The following is a 17,409-nucleotide window of genomic DNA, read 5'->3' on the forward strand; positions in this document are numbered from 1 at the left end:
TTGGAAATTAAAGGTTAGTATCAATAAATTCAATAATTATGTATCTAATACAGAAGTCTAACTCAAAAGTTTAATTTCTATCATGGATAAAAATTATATATTTGAAATCCGTTTAATTCCTGTTTAAAAATTTAAAAAAAATTATATAGCTTTTTTATAAAAAAGCTTAAGATAAAATTTTTAATTTAATAAACCACTGTGCTTATATAAATTAACCTTAGCATTGATTATTAATTTAAGAAGTGAGCCATACAAAACGAGTTTTGAATCGTTAACTTGAAGATCAACTTGCAAAACGTCAGCATCTAACTTGTCTGCTGATGGTGTCTCTTCTACTTGCAACAGTTCTTTTCTGTGTTTTTTAAATCACTATTTTACTGTAGAGATTACTTTTTAATTATTACAAACAAAATAGCTGAGCAATACCTTAACTCAATAAATAAGCAAACTAAATGTGTAAATGGAAATTTTTAGGTAAAGTCGTCTTACATTCCTTGTAAACTTTATTACATTCAAAAGTTAGTATTTTCTAACTATGTTTTTTGTAGACAAATACATTGTAAAAGGCTGCTACTGAATAAAAATTTTTAGCAACAAAACATTACCTCAAGTTTTTATCAAGCAACGTAAAGTCCCACAAATGAGAAGAATAATTTTCAAGGTGCAGCTCGTTGTGCCACATGTAGTCGAACTTGAGTTGAAACAGAGGAGCCTCCCAGCATTTCACCCACTTGCGCACCACGGTAGACGTGTTTGAGTTGTAGTTGAATTCGCCTGTTTTACGATAACTTGATTGTAAACCGTATACACAAGGTATAAAAAAAAATTAAAATATCTTAAACTAATACAATTTTAGTAATCTCGGAGATTAGCTAAACTAATTGACTAACAATGATAAGTTGTGAAAGATTAAGTTTGTTTATTTAGTATATACAATTTTCGTTAACATGCTTGTATTGATATTCAGATAATCTAAAACTATCTTGATACATTTATTATTCTTAAATAAAACACAGTGCCGCCACAATGCAACTGACTGAAGAATTTTTTCTTCCACTTTTGTTGGTAGTCGGAAAGGTTGACGAGTGACCACCAAGTTGGATTGTGATGGCACATATGCACGCACAAAAACAGATTAGCCGCTTCGAATTCAACCGTCATGTTGTTTGTGATGTCACAATAGCACTTAAAGTCTACTCCGAAATTCAACTTCAATTTTTCGGAATGAATTCCAATAAGGTCTAAAAGATAAATCATCAACAGATTTTAAAAAAATTATCAAGTTCAAATAGCTTTAGCTATAACCTCAATGAAAACTTTTGTATATTTTGTTATTTTTGAAATATGTTATTTTAGTTTTCGAAAAAAAAATTCGATAGCTTCTCATGGTTAAACTATATTTTAGGCAATTTATAATATGTATAACCATTTCGTTTAGTTTTCGACGAATTGTCCACCCAGTTGTAGGAATTTACAGGCAGTAAAACTTCAACTTCAGTAAACTCGACATCGAACATAAAATCGTATGGAACAAACTTTGTGACATCATAAGGAGGTTGAGCTTTGGACCAATCATCCATAAGATCACCAATAAACTTGTTGTGCGCAAACAAATAAGATAAAGAAGTCTGTAAATTAGAACAGTTATGAAAAAATAAAATTCATGTATTTTTAGTCAGTGTTTTTCAAAGTAAGCATCCGTGAATGTAGTTTGTCTCGCAATTAAAATGCAAAAAAAAGATTTAAAAAAAAGAAAAGTAAGTGAGCCCATGTAATAAATGCTATTTTGATTTAAAGGGACACGTTCAAATCCACCCGCGTTCAATATCGACCTGATCAAAATTCACCCAGTCAAATTCGAGAGCCGCTTACCGATCGAGGGTAAGGGTTAGGGGTTACAGTGATAGTGAAAAATAAAATAAAAATGCAAAAAATATATAAAATAAATTAATAAATAAAGAAAATATTTTTAAAAATAGGGTGGATTTTGATACTATACCGATTTAAACTAGTTTTACTACATTTTTTGCAAACAAAAAAACTAACTATAATAAAATAGCTTAAGTATTAAAAATGTACATGACATATTAAGTTCTCTAGTGCGCACAAAATTTTTCTTAGCGACTTACTGTGCACAAGTTTTGAAAACTTTGAAAACTACTTTTCAAAATTTCTATACGAATATTGATAATGTAATTAATAATAATAAAAAGATAAAAGGTTTTTTTTTATAATTCTATTTTTTCTTAAAATCAAGACGACACTTAATTAAACCTTTTTTTTAATTAGTTTGCCTGATTTATTTAAATTAAGACAAAACTAAGTCACAGACTACCACGTGGATTGTTGTTGTTGATAGTCGTGGGATTCAGTTCAAGGCTAAAAATTTTGAAGTTAGTAAAATTGATTAAAATATCAGAATACACATACTTTGGAAAGTTTGATGTCTGCAATGTAATGAATGCTGTTGTTCCACTGCAGCGGGTAGCAAGATTTGAAGCTAAATTGAAGAGTTTCAGCGTTGAGAAGCTGCCGGTAGTCCATGTTAGTTGAAGCATCAGCATGCAGTAGTGACCCTTATAATGTAGAAAAAATAATTGTACAAAGTTATATTGTAAGTGAACTTAATAAAATTTAAAAGCAGCAAAAAATAAAGTTAATAAAGTGAAATTTTGAAGGAGTAGGTTACTTATATATTACCATTAGGGTTGCCACGCAAAATTTTGTAAATTTAGCCTGACTTTTCAAGATTTTGACCGATTTAGCATGACTTTTACCTTACTCTAAGGTACGCGTTTTAAGTACGCATGTTTTGATAAGTACGTAACTTGAGGAAATATGTTTTGACAAATACGCACTTTTTATTCAGTACACATTTTGAACCAAAATAAAAAATTTCTGTCAGATTTCTTTTTTATAAATTTTATTTCACTAGTAATTTTCTATTAAGTAGCTGCTGTGTTCAGAATGTGTACTTGAGCGACAAATAACTGCAATGTCATAAAGCTAATCAAATAGAACTAGTTTTTTTATTATACTAAAAACATTTTTAATATTTCAAAGTCTAGTACCGAATTTAGTCACAAGCTAGAAAAGCGTTTTTTCAAAAGAGCACCTGTACATAGTAGCGTGCACAAAAAGTTATTTACTTTGAACAGGAATTTAAATTGCTCTAAAAACATTAAAATTTAGGTAATTAGTACATTACAGTTTATATCAAAAAACTATTTTTTGAAAAAAAAAAGAAAGTTACTTCTATAAAATAAGTCTTTACTTAATTACCTAAAGTGCAGTGTGCACAGAATTTAATTTAGGTGGTTTACTGAAGCATGGAATTAAAAATACAAGAACACTAAAAAAAAAACAGAATGTTTACGATCATAAAAGAGCAGACTTTACCTGATATATTCATTTCATACCCATTTTCTTCAAGTACATAGGGAAAGAGTATATCGACAAAAGATCCCTGAAGTTTTTTTAAATATGTTGATGATAAAAGTTTTATGAAAACATACAGTAATTAGAAACATGTTTATGTATTAATAAAAAACAAAAACTAATTTAAATTTTAAGAACTGTTTAATAACACAAAACATCGAAACTTAAAAAACCAATGTAAATTTTGTGAAATGAATGTAGAAAACAATGTAAGTTTAAAATCTTTAATTTTGTGAACAATAAATGATTAGAATATCAAAAACTATGATTCTTACACATCTTCTAGTATGTTTTACAAGTAAAAAGAATTCCAAAATTTTAATAAAAAAGCTGTCATACTCTACAAAAACTTATTTAAATTTGTTCAATAAGCATTGCTAAACCATTTTTCGGCTGAAACTTTCAACTCAACAAAAAGTTACTTTTAACCTTTTGAGCATTTATGTTTAGCTTTTTTATTTTTTCATCTTTCATAAAAAGCACATCCATATCGGATTCATGCAGGAAACTTATGGACAAGTTCATGTGCGGCGTTTTCCTCATGGTCGGCTTCGTTGCGTCACCTGTGACGTCACAGTCAGGTGTGTAGTTTGAAAATGACTGAGGGTAGAAGAATTTCATGAGCAAGTCGCGTTGCCTAAATTAACTTTTCTTTTAAACAAGCATTTTCAATTAGAAAAATATTCAACTCGAGAATTAAATAAAACGTTATAACTTAGTAAGTGAAGTCGTTACTTTCCAATCTAACTCGGTTTATATAACAAAGCAAAATTCCAAATACTTTTGTTTCGTTTGTTTTTTAGCTTACAAAAATAAATGTAGTGGATAATAGTAAAAGTAAAAACAACTAGTCAAATACCAGCGAACTAATATGTAGTGAAAAAACATTGACGATAAGTAAAACTTCAACTCGTAGTTAGTTCTAAGTAAAAACAACTACTTTTTAAATACTCGAAAAAAACTGCTTCTAATCTTAAAACTTTCAGTTAAAAAAACATTGACACAGAAAACTTTAACAACAAATTTTTTAAACTTTAAACAAAATTTTTAACTATTTCTTATTGCATGTGTATGTTTTTCACCATTATTTATAACAAAAAATTAAAAGTTAAAACAAAAATTTCAATGCTCTTACCTATCGGCCCAAGGACCATAGTTTAAACTAGTGCGTTTGTTGCACCTAATGAAAATATCAAATACAGGGTCAGTTGACCGCATATTGTTATAACCATCTTCTTCAATTAGAGGTGTAGTTATGGTTTCTTTGCCGTCACTTTCTATAAGAGCTTTTACTTCGCCTAAAAAATATAAACTTTTCAAGATTTTAATCGTTTTCACAATTTTTCAATATACAACTATCGTCTAGTTTCAGTACTATAACCAAAATTAAAAAAAAAATATCTAGATAACTTTTGTATTAAAAACAGTACACTAATGTCAAAATAAAAACATTTTTTTGAAAACTAATTTTTAATTTCAAAGTCAACAGTAAAAATAAAAACATAATTATAAAAAAATATATAATTTTTCCGGTCAAGAGGTTAAAAAGTATCCGTGGTGTGCGACTCGATAACCGAAAGGTTTTTCGTGCACCAAGTCCTAGGACCAAATATTTTAAGCGCAGTTTTTTCGTTCAGTAAACTTAATAAAAGAGTTATTTAAACAGTGACAACCTGGTTGATCGTAATAAGCTTTTACATTGACTCCGGTCGATCTCATCATGACGTAGCCTTCGCCCATGTTTCTTGGCGGCTCTTCCTCATGAGCGTCCGACACAAATATCGACGAGATGTTGTGGTTCGGAGTGTAGCCAATAGAAGGAATGAAAGAAATAGACAGCGAGCCGATCCCAGCGTCTAAAACATGCATGAACACGTCCCATTGGTTGGAAGGTTTGGTTGTTTTGTACGTGAGCTGTGTCTCGTTTGATGTCACCACTGTTTAATTGAAATTTTAATGAGTTACAAACGAATAGCATATATATGTTTTAGAATATCTATAAATATTTCAGCTTAAAATGCTTCTCCTAATATGGAAAAAAAGAAGTTGAAATTAACAAATAAAAACTTGATTTACTTAAAAATCAATCCAAACTACTTCGAAAAACGTACATAAAGAATTAGGTAAATAGTTATTTCCAAAAGTAAGACTTGTTTCTGAAATTTTACAAGTTATTGCTGGAAACAAAGTTCGCCACCAAGCCAGTTGGTTATCACTTTTGTTTTCATCTTCGTTATCTGTTTAAAAATTAATCTTGAAAATCAAAAATATTACTTTATGTATAAAAAGAAACAAAAAAATAATTGAAACGTTTGTAAAACAACTGTCTATAAAAAGTTCAAATTACTTATATAGATCAAACATTATTTGTTTCAAGAAAGCTTGAAAATCATAGTTCTTTAAAAGTATAAAAATCATTTAACTTTTAAAAATCAAATAACTACAAATGTTTTACTGTAAGCTTTACTAGTCACAGTTATCAATATTAGGAGGATTTTCAATCATAAAGCAGTAAATAAAACAATAAAAAAGACTAATACACAAACACTAATGACAATAAATACAATTAACTTCAAAAGTATGTTTAATAAAACTCGTAATGCAATATAAAAATTAGAGATACAATAAATTGAAACTATCATGATTTTACGAAGCATTTTTACTAACAAAAGAAAGTTGAACTAAAAATATAAATTTTAAAGTTATTTGCATATATGGTAATTAGATTTTATACATTTATAAGTTTTCATTATTTTATTTACAGCTCTAAGTTTGACAATCCGCTTAGCTTTAAAACCGGTAACTAATAAAGTCTAAAATAATATAACATAAAGTCGTATAATTGATAAATCTGCTAACTATTTTTTAGTCTAAGTATATAAGTTTATTTGCTACATAATCTGTATAATTATCTTAGTATGAACTTTTACAACCTGGTTTATTGTACTTACGATGTTTAACTGTTATATTTTAATAAAACAAACTATAGAAATATGATTTAATATCAATTCAGCTGGACTAGTGCAATGCTAACTAAGTTAGCACAGTAAAACGTTGTAAATCCTATAAATTGAAGCAGTCAAAATTTTGTTATTCTATTCAAATAAATTGTTTCATTCAGATCATTGTTTATTAAACACCTTTTAAACTTATTATTTTTAATACTTTATTGTCTGACTTACTTACTTATCACAAATCTGTTTCATTAATTAAAATATACAAACCTAATGTTTCATCTTTTTCTTTTTTACTCCTAAAAAAATTTTCAAAATAATCTTGAAGACTCTCATACTTTCCAATAACATTGAAAACATGAAGCTGTAAAGAGCTTAATGATACACTTAATCTGCTGTCTTTATCTTGAAGTTCTGTGATACATGAAAAGTATTTTTAGCATGTCTCTTATCTAAATTAAATCCAACAACTCAATATATTCTTATTAAATTAATTTATATCACTTTTAAAATTTAGTTATTTTATATTTTATCATTAAGTAAAACAATTTAACTTCAAAAAAAAATATATATAAACAATCTATAACCAAAACAACTTAATATAATAATATAAATAAGATTGACAAACTGTTCTTTTAATTTGAAATATTTTAACTATTAGAGAACAAAAACAAAACATCAATTTTGAACCTTTTATAAGCTTTACTAACGAAGCAGATTTTTAGTAAAAAGTTTTCATAGATCAACATAAAAGTGTAATACTAAAAAAAATTTAGAGAGATTTAATATGATACTTTTAAAAAACAAATGATACTTTATAGTAAAATAAATTAGTATTGAACTTCGAAATTAAACATAAATAAACATAATTATTAAAATATTAAACTTTTATTTTTGGTTGAAGAAGAAACAAAGTATTTAAAATAAAAATACCAATTTAAGCAAAAACATTTGAAGATATTTCAACATGCTTTTATATTTACAGTAACAGCATCAAGACAAAAAACTTTTTTTTTTAATTTTAAGACATATCTCTATTCCTATTGATTAATCTATGCGGAAGTAATCATGACCATATAAAGTTTAAGTCTAGCTGATTAATTTTAAGTCTTTTAAGGGCATATTGAAAGTCCAACATTTTTTTAAAAAAGTTAACATTGGCTGGCTCTTATTTGAAATCTTAGAATACATAACATAAAATACTTTTTACAAAAAAAAATCAATTAACTTTTGAGATATAACCAGTTTTGTAAAAATCGGATACAAATGTATAAAATCAATAATCTTGGGCTATTTTTATCAGATTTTTGAAAAATTCACTAAAAATCTATCTCCTCCCTCATTTCTAAAGTAATTTATGTAACAATTTTAGGAAATGTTCTTTTTGATTTAACAAAAAATTTGTAAGTGGTATATTTTTGAAAAAAAAACAGTTAAAAATTATGAATAAAGTTTAAGAAAAAAACAATTTTTTTTTTGTTTGTTTTTTACTTTTTTTTTTTTTTAAATTAAAAAACATGTTTAATACATGTTGTTTAGAATTTATTAAACATTACTTTGAGAACGTTTTAAAACAATTTCTCAAAAAATGAAGGAGGAGATATATTTTTAGTAAAATAATCTATTTTAGCCTTTTTTATTATTTTGTAAGATAGATAAATTGTTACAGTTAAATATTAATTATTGCTCAATATTTTTTTATAAACAAGCTGTAAGATCAAACAATTGCTTTTTGTCAAATTACTCTAAATATATAAGACTTTCGATTCAATATCAGTATTCTAAACAACTTTAACCTGTTTCAGTTTTCAAATTACCGTCTTTAAATATTTTCCACCAGCTTATGATTGCATACCCATCGCTTATATGAAGAGAAAAGTCGACAGTGTTGAGAAGTATATCTCTAAACATAATCTTTCCTGAAAGTACTGATATAGATATTGATCCTATATGAATTGAAGTATCTGTAAAATTACTTGTTTAGCAATATATTATAAGAAATTATATATTTCAAAAACAGGCTTGGAAACCTTTTGGTGTAAAATAACAAATTATCTTCTGTAGTATGAACCCTAAGAGTCTTGAATTGTAATACGCTAAATAAATAAACCAGAAAAAACAACAAGGAAGAACAGTTAAAAATTGAAGTAAAGAAGAGTTTCCATTATTTAGTTCTTCACCAATACATTCAAAATTAACTCTGTTTACAATGCTATCACATGGTTTGGCAGTTGTTGAAATGTATGAAGTTGTTGAATTATTCATTTTACATGCTATGCCTTCTGTAAGAAAACATTATTCAACAAAAATCAGTTTATTTACAGTAAATAAGTCAAAATGTATTGCAAAATATCATTATTTAATAATATACTCTTTAATTTGTTACTAATTTTAGACTATAAAAAATAAAGAAACAAGAAGAAAAAAGAAAAATACAAAAAACCATATAAAGCTATACTTTAGATTGAAGTTCTCAAATAAGTATACTTATAGCAATAAATTTATGGTAAAAAACTTTAAAAAAAAATCAAACATAGTTATAAAAAACGAGATCTTTCTTTCAACATTCTAAATACTACTAAAAATTTATACAGAGAATAAATTATACACTTTTAATTTAGATATAGTAAACCTATTATTCTAAGAATTTCTAATTTACTAACTATGGCCCATATTTAATGCCTTTTAGTTTAATATTTTTATTGTAGTTAGATAAGTTTTTATTGTTTTTTTTTAAATTCAGTATGATCAATTTGACAGTATATAACAGAATTAAGTTTTATTTACTGAAAACAAACAGAACAATTTAAAATACTTTTTAAGTTAAATATCAATTGATTAGCTATAGTGAAAAGTTAAGAACACAAAAGAATTTATTGAACTGTATTTTTTGTATGTACATTACAAAAGTTCAGAGTCAATGAGTTGAAAGCAGAGGGGACGCTTGGGTGGAGCACAACAACATAAATTATGATGTCATTTTTATACTTAAATATATTTTACAATTTTTTTCTTCCATTTAATAGTAAAACAACATCAGTTACTCAATATTAAAATAAGTTAAAACTAAACATTTAATCATTGAATACAATTTAGCATTTGAAGTAGTTTATGTTGTATGCTTGATCGCACACATCAATACTGGTAGAGAGTAACAAAACTTATCTAACTTGCCAAAAGTTGATTAATTTAATTACTTATTATTGCTGAAATAACAACAATTGTTTCTAAAAATTACAATATAACTACTTATTACTAGTATTTTTTTACTTTAACATTAAGATAATAACTTGATCTATAATGTAATTTTTTTTTTACGTATCAATAGTTTAACTAGTCTCTTAAGTGAGAATTATAGTATATGACTTTTGATTATACTTTATTCAGAATTTTAGTTCAAACACTGATGAGCTCTTTGAGCAATACAGTTTGTGTAATAAACTTTAGAAAAATGAACAGTAAATTAAAAATAAGTTTAAATTACTGAAAAGATACTGTAATACTACTTAAACAATAAAATGTGTTTTATAATAATATTGAAATGTTTGTTTTTTGTTATCTGTTCTAAAATTCACAATATTACATGTAAAATTGTTCAAAATTTCAGGCTTTTAAAGTTTTTTTTAAGGATCAAATATCAATTTTTTCTGTTTTTTTTTGCCTAAAGTTTATTTTATAAATCTAGATTCTAGGTTATTTCAGGATTCAAAGTTAAATAGCTACCCTGCTATATCTCAAAAATTAGAATAAGTTTTTTTGATTTATAAAAACTAACTTTTACATACTTCACACAAGTTTTTATTTAAAATCAATTTTAAATTTTGTAAAATGTTTAAGCAAAAAGGAACTCACACCAACTCGATTAACTTCAGTTAAAGATTGAGTTATTTATTTGGTTTGAAGCTCTAAATTCATTATAACCTTAGTTTATTTATTCATAGTTCTCAATTAAAATTCAAAAACTAAATCTTTCATTGTTTCTAGTTGTGACACAGGTGCATTAATTAAATATAAAAGAAATTGAAATTTAACAAAAAATAAGAACAAAAACTATATTTTTGTCGCAAAAAAATAAAGAACTGCTCCATGATACAGAATAATATCTTAAAATTTTTTTAACTTTTACTTATTTGGTTATATACAAAAATTAGTCCAACACAAAGTAAAATGTTACTGTGTTTTTAAGATTTTCACCTAGAATATTAGTGTTTCTTTTTAAACTTATTTCTGCTGCAAAAAATAAGTTATTTGGTTTAGTTTATTTAAAGATGTAACTGCAAACAAAAGTATTAATAAACTATATCAGTTTATTCAAAAAAATTTGTTGAATTTTTATAGAAATAATCCTCAAACCAATTTTTTTTTTAGTTTTTACTACAGTATTAGTTTTGGGTTTTAATATATCAGTCAAAAGTTTCAGAGTTAAATTTTCTTTTACTAACACAATTTAAACATCTAGTTTTTATTCGATAGGGCAATTTCTGTTGATTTTTTATCTTGAAAAAGAGGTTTGCTGTAGCTTTGAATTGAAGTATGTTATGTTTTTCATAGTAGGGTATTAGCAATGTAGTAATTTAAATCCCCTTAGCTAGGTATTTACTAAAACATATTAGAGCTCAGTCTAGAATCAACTTATGGTGAATCTAAATTATTTTTACTTACATCCACTTTGCTCCATTTTTTACAAGATGATAATAACTATTTTATAAAATCTTGTCTAACTATATTTTATTAACTAAAATCTTACCTACTTACTAGAAACAAAATTGTTCTGCAGCTAGATAATATTTCTAAAACAGAATTTAAACTAAAACCATTAACTCAAACAAATAAGTTCAATTCAAAATCATTTAATTTGTAGCTCTAAATGTGTTTTACTTCATTAACTTAACTTAATTAAAACGTTTAGAATATTACAAAAAAATAATCGAAGTTTATATTTTTATTTAGTAGCAAAAAGAAACAATAAAAAAAATACTTTCTAAGTAATTACTACAGATTATAATAAGAAGTAATTGATCATTATGTTAGTTTAAAGCTTTTACAGTACATTATGTATTAATTATTTGAAATTATTCAGTTTTAATAGTAATATGAAAAAGTCTTATTCAAACTTTTTTACAACGTGTTTAAATACAACAAAGTACGGAATAATGTAAAGTTATGTTAAAGTTATACAAAGCCTTTAATAATAAATAAAGTTAAAATTAAGTTTTGGTAGTTTTACAATAACTTACTTATACAATTTTATTAATCTACTTTTTACTTATAACCTGTTTCTTTTTATTTATCTGTGTAGTATCTAAACAAGCTATTTTGTTTTTTCTCATCAAAAGTTATATTTAGTTTAAAAAACTTACATAATTTTTTTAAATGATAAGAAACAGCAAATAAAGCTATGCTTTTTTGAAACCTGGAAGAAAAATCTTGGGAGCTTGACAGTTTAGGCTAAAGAAGCTGTAAACCCAGGAATTTTAAACAACTTTTACAGGTTAAAATGTAAAATTTAGATTTGACACGAAGAGTCTATTTAATATATAACATTTGTTAACTATATAAAATATAAATTAAGCCTTTGTTTACAAAAGATTCTAGCGAAACAAGTTTACTGGAAGATATAATAATAACAAATTACACAGTATCCTTTCTTTATTACACTAATAAACAATGAACTTTACCGCAAGATCAACAACAACAGCATCCAAGACAATCCTACGACCGGTTTCGTGTTTATTAGGACTCATCAGGTAGGAACTATTCCTACCTGATGAGTCCTAATAAACACGAAACCGGTCGTAGGATTGTATCGGATGCTGTTGTTGTTGATCTTGCGGTAAAGTTCATTGTTTATTATCGATGGCATATAACATCTCAACTTTGTTGATGATGGCCGAAATAAATACTGGGTTTATTACACTAACACACGTTTCTGTGTGTTAACGAATTTTAATACTTTAACGGAGTTATGAAATCAAGGAACTTATGTACATATTATTTTTTAATTAAAACAAATTTTAAAAGTTTTAGGCAACATTATTATTAAATAATTTACTCTTCATGTATGAGAAAGTTTTCATAATTCAACTTTGTTAATAAATGAAACCTTTTAAATAAGCAAAAAAAGTAAAACAAATTAAGTACATTTTTTATTAAACATCAAACAATATAATGTTTGAGGAAGTTTAAATCTAATTTTTTTTAAACATGTTTTTGAAAACTCTTAAATGTAAAACATTTCAATTAAACTATTAAAAAAATTTTAAACATGTTTTAAATAAATCTCTAACGTAAAACATTTCAATAAAACTATAATTTTTTTTTACTTGTTAAACTTTTATATAAAAGACAACTTAGGTATTGCAATGTATAGTTTTATTTTTGAACGACAAAAGTCGCTCAAAATAATTGGTCCTAGGACATAGTGTACGATAAAACATTTAGGTTATCGAGTCGTAAACCACTTGAATACAGTTTATCGTCTTGTCCAGGAAGTTTATTACTATAAGATACTATCAGTCAAAGTAGTTGATTTTTGGTTTTAATCTATAATATTTTATTTGTTTTTTCCACGATCTCAATTAGTATGGATTACGTACTATGTATTAAATACATAGTAGTTTTCTTAGGCCGTTTTCTTCAAAACAATCGAAGTTTAAGCATATTAAACTGCAAAAAATATTCAGTGCATCCGAAGTGAAAATTTAGTTGTTTGTTATGTTACATCGTTTTTTGTTAAATAGATTATCTAAAGTGAAAAAAAAAGTCGATAAGTATGTATTTTGAAATAGTTTGTTTGTAGAGTAATGAAAAGGTCACGTTTCAAATCAAGCTGTCGCCCGCAAGATTTGTTTTTCAAAATTTTTCCTATTGTACCAAATGCCTGCTAACCCTAGAAATAGTAAAACTTGAGCTCGTCTCACGGCATACGTAAGTCGAGGCTTTGTAAACTTTCGCCTTTGTAGACTGTGCTTTCTTTGATCAGAATTAGTTAATGCATATTTTACAGAAATAATTAGAGAATTATTACAAAAATTAGTACTGTAGTAAAACTTGTGTAAATTTAAGAAAAGTTGCACAAAAGTTACATGAAAAAAATAAATTGCTTAAAAAAGGTTTGTTAAATAAGCTACTTATGACGTAAACCTTAAGCAGATAGAGTCAGTTACTTTTTGTTATAATAAGTTGTTTTGTTTAGAATATAACGTTTTAAATTGGTAGTTGGACAAAAAAACTACAACTTAGAAAAATATTAAGAATGGATATTTTACCTAGTTCGAGATAGAAATATGGAAAAAACTTTACAAAGTTAGTATTTTACTTTATACATACTAGTTTAAATGCTATTTCTAACATAACTATTCTATAGTTATTTGCCTTAACTAAAAAAAGAATGCTCAATTTACTGGGATGTAAAGAGCTTATTTAGCTATTCAAAATATAAATTTATGTGTTTGTTAACAAAAGATCCTAGCGAAACAAGTTAACTGGAATACATAATAAAAACAATTTATACAGTATCCTTTATTTATTACACAGTACTTCCTTCATTTTTATAGCTCAGTTGAAGTGTGTTGACTCGTTTAATACACAGAAACATATGTCAGTGTAATAAAAGAAGGATACTGTAAAATGTGTTTTTATTATTTTTAACATATAAATTTATCTTACATTCAATAAACATTTTTTAATGAATCAAATAGATTTTTAGCTTGTATAAAGATAATTTTACTCAACTTTGTACATTTTACCTATTAAAACAGCTCTAATTTGAGTTTTTTAAGTTTACATAGCTTCATCCACAATACAGATGATTTCATTGAAGTCTGCATGTAAAATAAAAATAGTAGGAAAGTTATTTATGACAAAAGTTTTTGAAAAATTCTAGTAGTGCATTAAACGCTTGTTGAGATTGTTAATGCTTGTAATGAGTTTAAATTATAAATTCCTGTGTATAATTACATAAAAATACTAAAATTAAAGATCAGTTAGCATCAAAAAATTTAACAAAACTAGTTTGTTTAATAAGTTCAAGTTTTTATGCTTAACTTGAAAAAACATTTATTTTACATTAAAATGTTGTAGTCATGTTTTGCTATTTTTATTTTTTTTTTTTTTTGTATAACAATCTTCAACTTTTTTTAATACTAAACAATACTAGTAGCTTAAAATATCATTGAAAGAAAAATAAGCAAAACATTTGAATGTAAAAGCTTATCTATGTTTAAGTTATTAATTCGATATTAGTTTTTGATTTTTCACTAACAATAAACATTGAAGTAGACTAGTAATAAGTGAAAAGAAGTTCACAAAAAATTTATCAAAACAAATAAAGGTAAAACTCAAAAAAGTTGAATTTAGACTCTGTTGAATACTTTTCTTATTCTAGAATTACTATTAAAAGTTGAATGTTTATGTAAAAAAATGTGAAATAGCTAATGAAGATAATGGAAAAAACAGCTTGTTGTTTATACTAGACTATTTAAAGAATGTAAACTACAAATAAAAAAGATTCTGTGTTAATCTGATAGTATTTAGAGATATTTGTTAAAAATTAAATTTTAAATTGTTAAAAATTTGAATTGTCTGAAATACACAATTGGAGTAAAAGATCAAGTTTTTAAATGCTTCATAACTACAAAACTTACAATTGAATAAAACTTAGTTAAAAAAAATGGAATCATTAAAAAGTGTGAAAAGACAAAATTAGTTTAAAGCCTGTTTACGCAAAATAAAACCAACTTATTTTGATTGACAAAAACTTCACAGAAAAACCGAAACAAAGTTAGTTATTGTAGTGCATATCAAATTGTTTTTGTGCAAATATGTTTTTTATTAAAAGGTAGAGCCCTTAACTTATTTTTATCCACAATTTAACCGTAATTTAGTTCTAAAAGCATCTTAACTTGTTTAGTTTTTTTACTTGCTCTAATCATGCTCACCATTTTGAAATAATTGAGTTTACAAAGTTATTTTCTAACTGCAGTACAAAATTTTCTAAGAAAAATTTTGAAAGTAAAAAATTCTGCATATTAGAAACAATACAAATGAAATAAGATATCAAAATTATTTACAAAGGAATGATGAAACCACATTTATGGATAAATAAAAAAAGTTATTTATTTTATTTATACAATTCTTTTTAACTTACGACTTTTTAAAGTTTTATATTTTAATCAAGCAACTTTTTTGATGGTTACGTTTATTTTTTTCGTAAAAGTAGGTTTTGTAAAAGTTCTGTTTTTACAATTTTCAAGCTTTACCTTCGGATTAAATAAAACCGTCGATTTTATGCATCATAGGTTGCAAAGTTATATTTATTTTATTTTTTTAAGTTTGTAAGACTTTTAGATCTAAAAGTTTATCTAGTCTTGGACAAGACGTTAAAAGGTATACAAATGGTGTGCGACTCGATAACCGAAAGGTTCTTCGTGCACTAGATCCTAGGACCAAACATTTTGATCGTTTGTTTGTCGTTCAGTAAACAATAACAATTTAGAAAAACTTTCTTTAAATTTTGACTCTATTTAATTGAAGTACAATTATAAACACAATCCAAACTTTTAAATTTTAACTGTTTTCAGGCGAAAACTTAATAAACATTGTATTTATAAGATACCAAATTTTTTCTAGTGGTATATAAATTTATAAAAAATATGTATATGCGGTTATATTACCAATAGTTTTTACCATAGATTAGTAGCTTGTGAGTAAAATTTATACTTATAATCTAAATTTCTTTACTTTTCATTCTGTTTGTAACCACTTTACAAACTATTCAAAAAAAGTTAAAGGTTTTCTGTATTGGCAGGTTGTTCTATTTAGTATTCACGCGAAAAAAAACTACTCATATTAAAGCGAAATTTCGAAACAACTTATAGACCAGTGTTTAAAAAAAACATAAGAAGGTCGATCAAAATCTTACTCACCTGTTTTGTTTGTGCACTTTTCAATTGCAATTGAGAAACTAACTTTTACCAACTCACGGCTTATATTAACAATAATAAACAGATTTTATATAAAACCAGATCTTTTGGGGTACAAAATGTGAATATTTAAACAAAATTCTACCAAGAGGGCAATAACGAAAATGAGTTCGCGAAAATGAGTGCACGGTTCAACGACTAGAAAGATGTTTCGGTTGTTAAAATTATTTTGTGATTTTTTTTAACAACCCTAACTCTTTTAAATAACTTTTATTACCTTTAAAATACTTATTTATATTGCATTTACAAGTTTTAATACTGACTGATTTGATGAACATCAAAAAAAAACTTATAACTCTTGAAGTGGTATTTTGCTTTTGAAGATTGTACTAGCTAAGTTGGTATTTAGAAAATGTGCTTATTCGGAATAATCTAACTTATATGTTTTAAATAATTGATCTTGGTACGCAGGTTCGCTACAATGAAAGTGTGTGGCTAATGTTCCTTTAAGCTTTGAGTAAACACCGCTTTATTTTTTAATCCGATTGTATGATGAAAATTTTATCAACTATTCAATTTAACTGATATAAATTTTTAACAAAGTTGTTAACTTTACATACTTTTTTTCTTTATTTTATATTATTTAGTGTGTTTGACTTTTTTAAATTTCAAGTTCTAGGCTCATTATTTATTCAGTCAACACTTATTTTGATATTTTATATTGCTGTTTCCTAATATTAACCTATTAGTCAATGAATATATTACAATTAAGATACAAGTTAAAGTTCTGACTAAGTTTGGTTTCTATTGTGTTAATCATAGTTTTCGTAAGGAAAATATTTTTGTAACAATTTAGTTAAAATATTACAGTTAACAAGTGATAATAACTTTTGAATTTTCTTTTTTAAATAACACGTTTTAGGTTTTTTTATAATTAAAAATATTCAATTAAACTTACAAAAAATTAAAAAAAGTACATATATTTTTTCCAAAAAGAAACAATAACGGTAGAGAAATGTTTATGAATATAAAAACCAGCATATTCAAAAATATTAAACATTTTACGTTAGATATCGGCTAAATTTTTTTTACTA

At 25.5% G+C, this 17,409-nt stretch overlaps 1 protein-coding gene across 1 annotated transcript in view; it reads right to left on the reverse strand.

The window, feature by feature from the left end:
• The window catches only part of LOC145841030 (bridge-like lipid transfer protein family member 1), a 53,470-nt gene extending 44,935 nt beyond the window's left edge, over positions 1 to 8,535 (reverse strand). The window contains exons 1-13 of the mRNA XM_082948388.1: positions 8,423 to 8,535; positions 8,189 to 8,356; positions 6,663 to 6,806; positions 5,550 to 5,675; positions 5,112 to 5,375; positions 4,574 to 4,736; positions 3,868 to 4,075; positions 3,400 to 3,466; positions 2,431 to 2,576; positions 1,427 to 1,628; positions 1,038 to 1,241; positions 606 to 774; positions 217 to 352 (exon numbers count right to left, since the gene is read on the reverse strand). Coding sequence (XP_082804514.1) covers positions 217 to 352; positions 606 to 774; positions 1,038 to 1,241; positions 1,427 to 1,628; positions 2,431 to 2,576; positions 3,400 to 3,466; positions 3,868 to 4,075; positions 4,574 to 4,736; positions 5,112 to 5,375; positions 5,550 to 5,675; positions 6,663 to 6,806; positions 8,189 to 8,303 — 1,944 coding nt within the window. The 5' untranslated portion in view covers positions 8,304 to 8,356; positions 8,423 to 8,535. The remainder of the gene's footprint in view (positions 1 to 216; positions 353 to 605; positions 775 to 1,037; positions 1,242 to 1,426; positions 1,629 to 2,430; positions 2,577 to 3,399; positions 3,467 to 3,867; positions 4,076 to 4,573; positions 4,737 to 5,111; positions 5,376 to 5,549; positions 5,676 to 6,662; positions 6,807 to 8,188; positions 8,357 to 8,422) is intronic.
• Positions 8,536 to 17,409: the final 8,874 nt, after the last annotated feature.

Source organism: Thalia democratica, chromosome 7, assembly GCF_965202585.1.
Source record: "Thalia democratica chromosome 7, ktThaDemo2.hap1.1, whole genome shotgun sequence".
Taxonomy (NCBI): Eukaryota; Metazoa; Chordata; class Thaliacea; order Salpida; family Salpidae; genus Thalia; species Thalia democratica.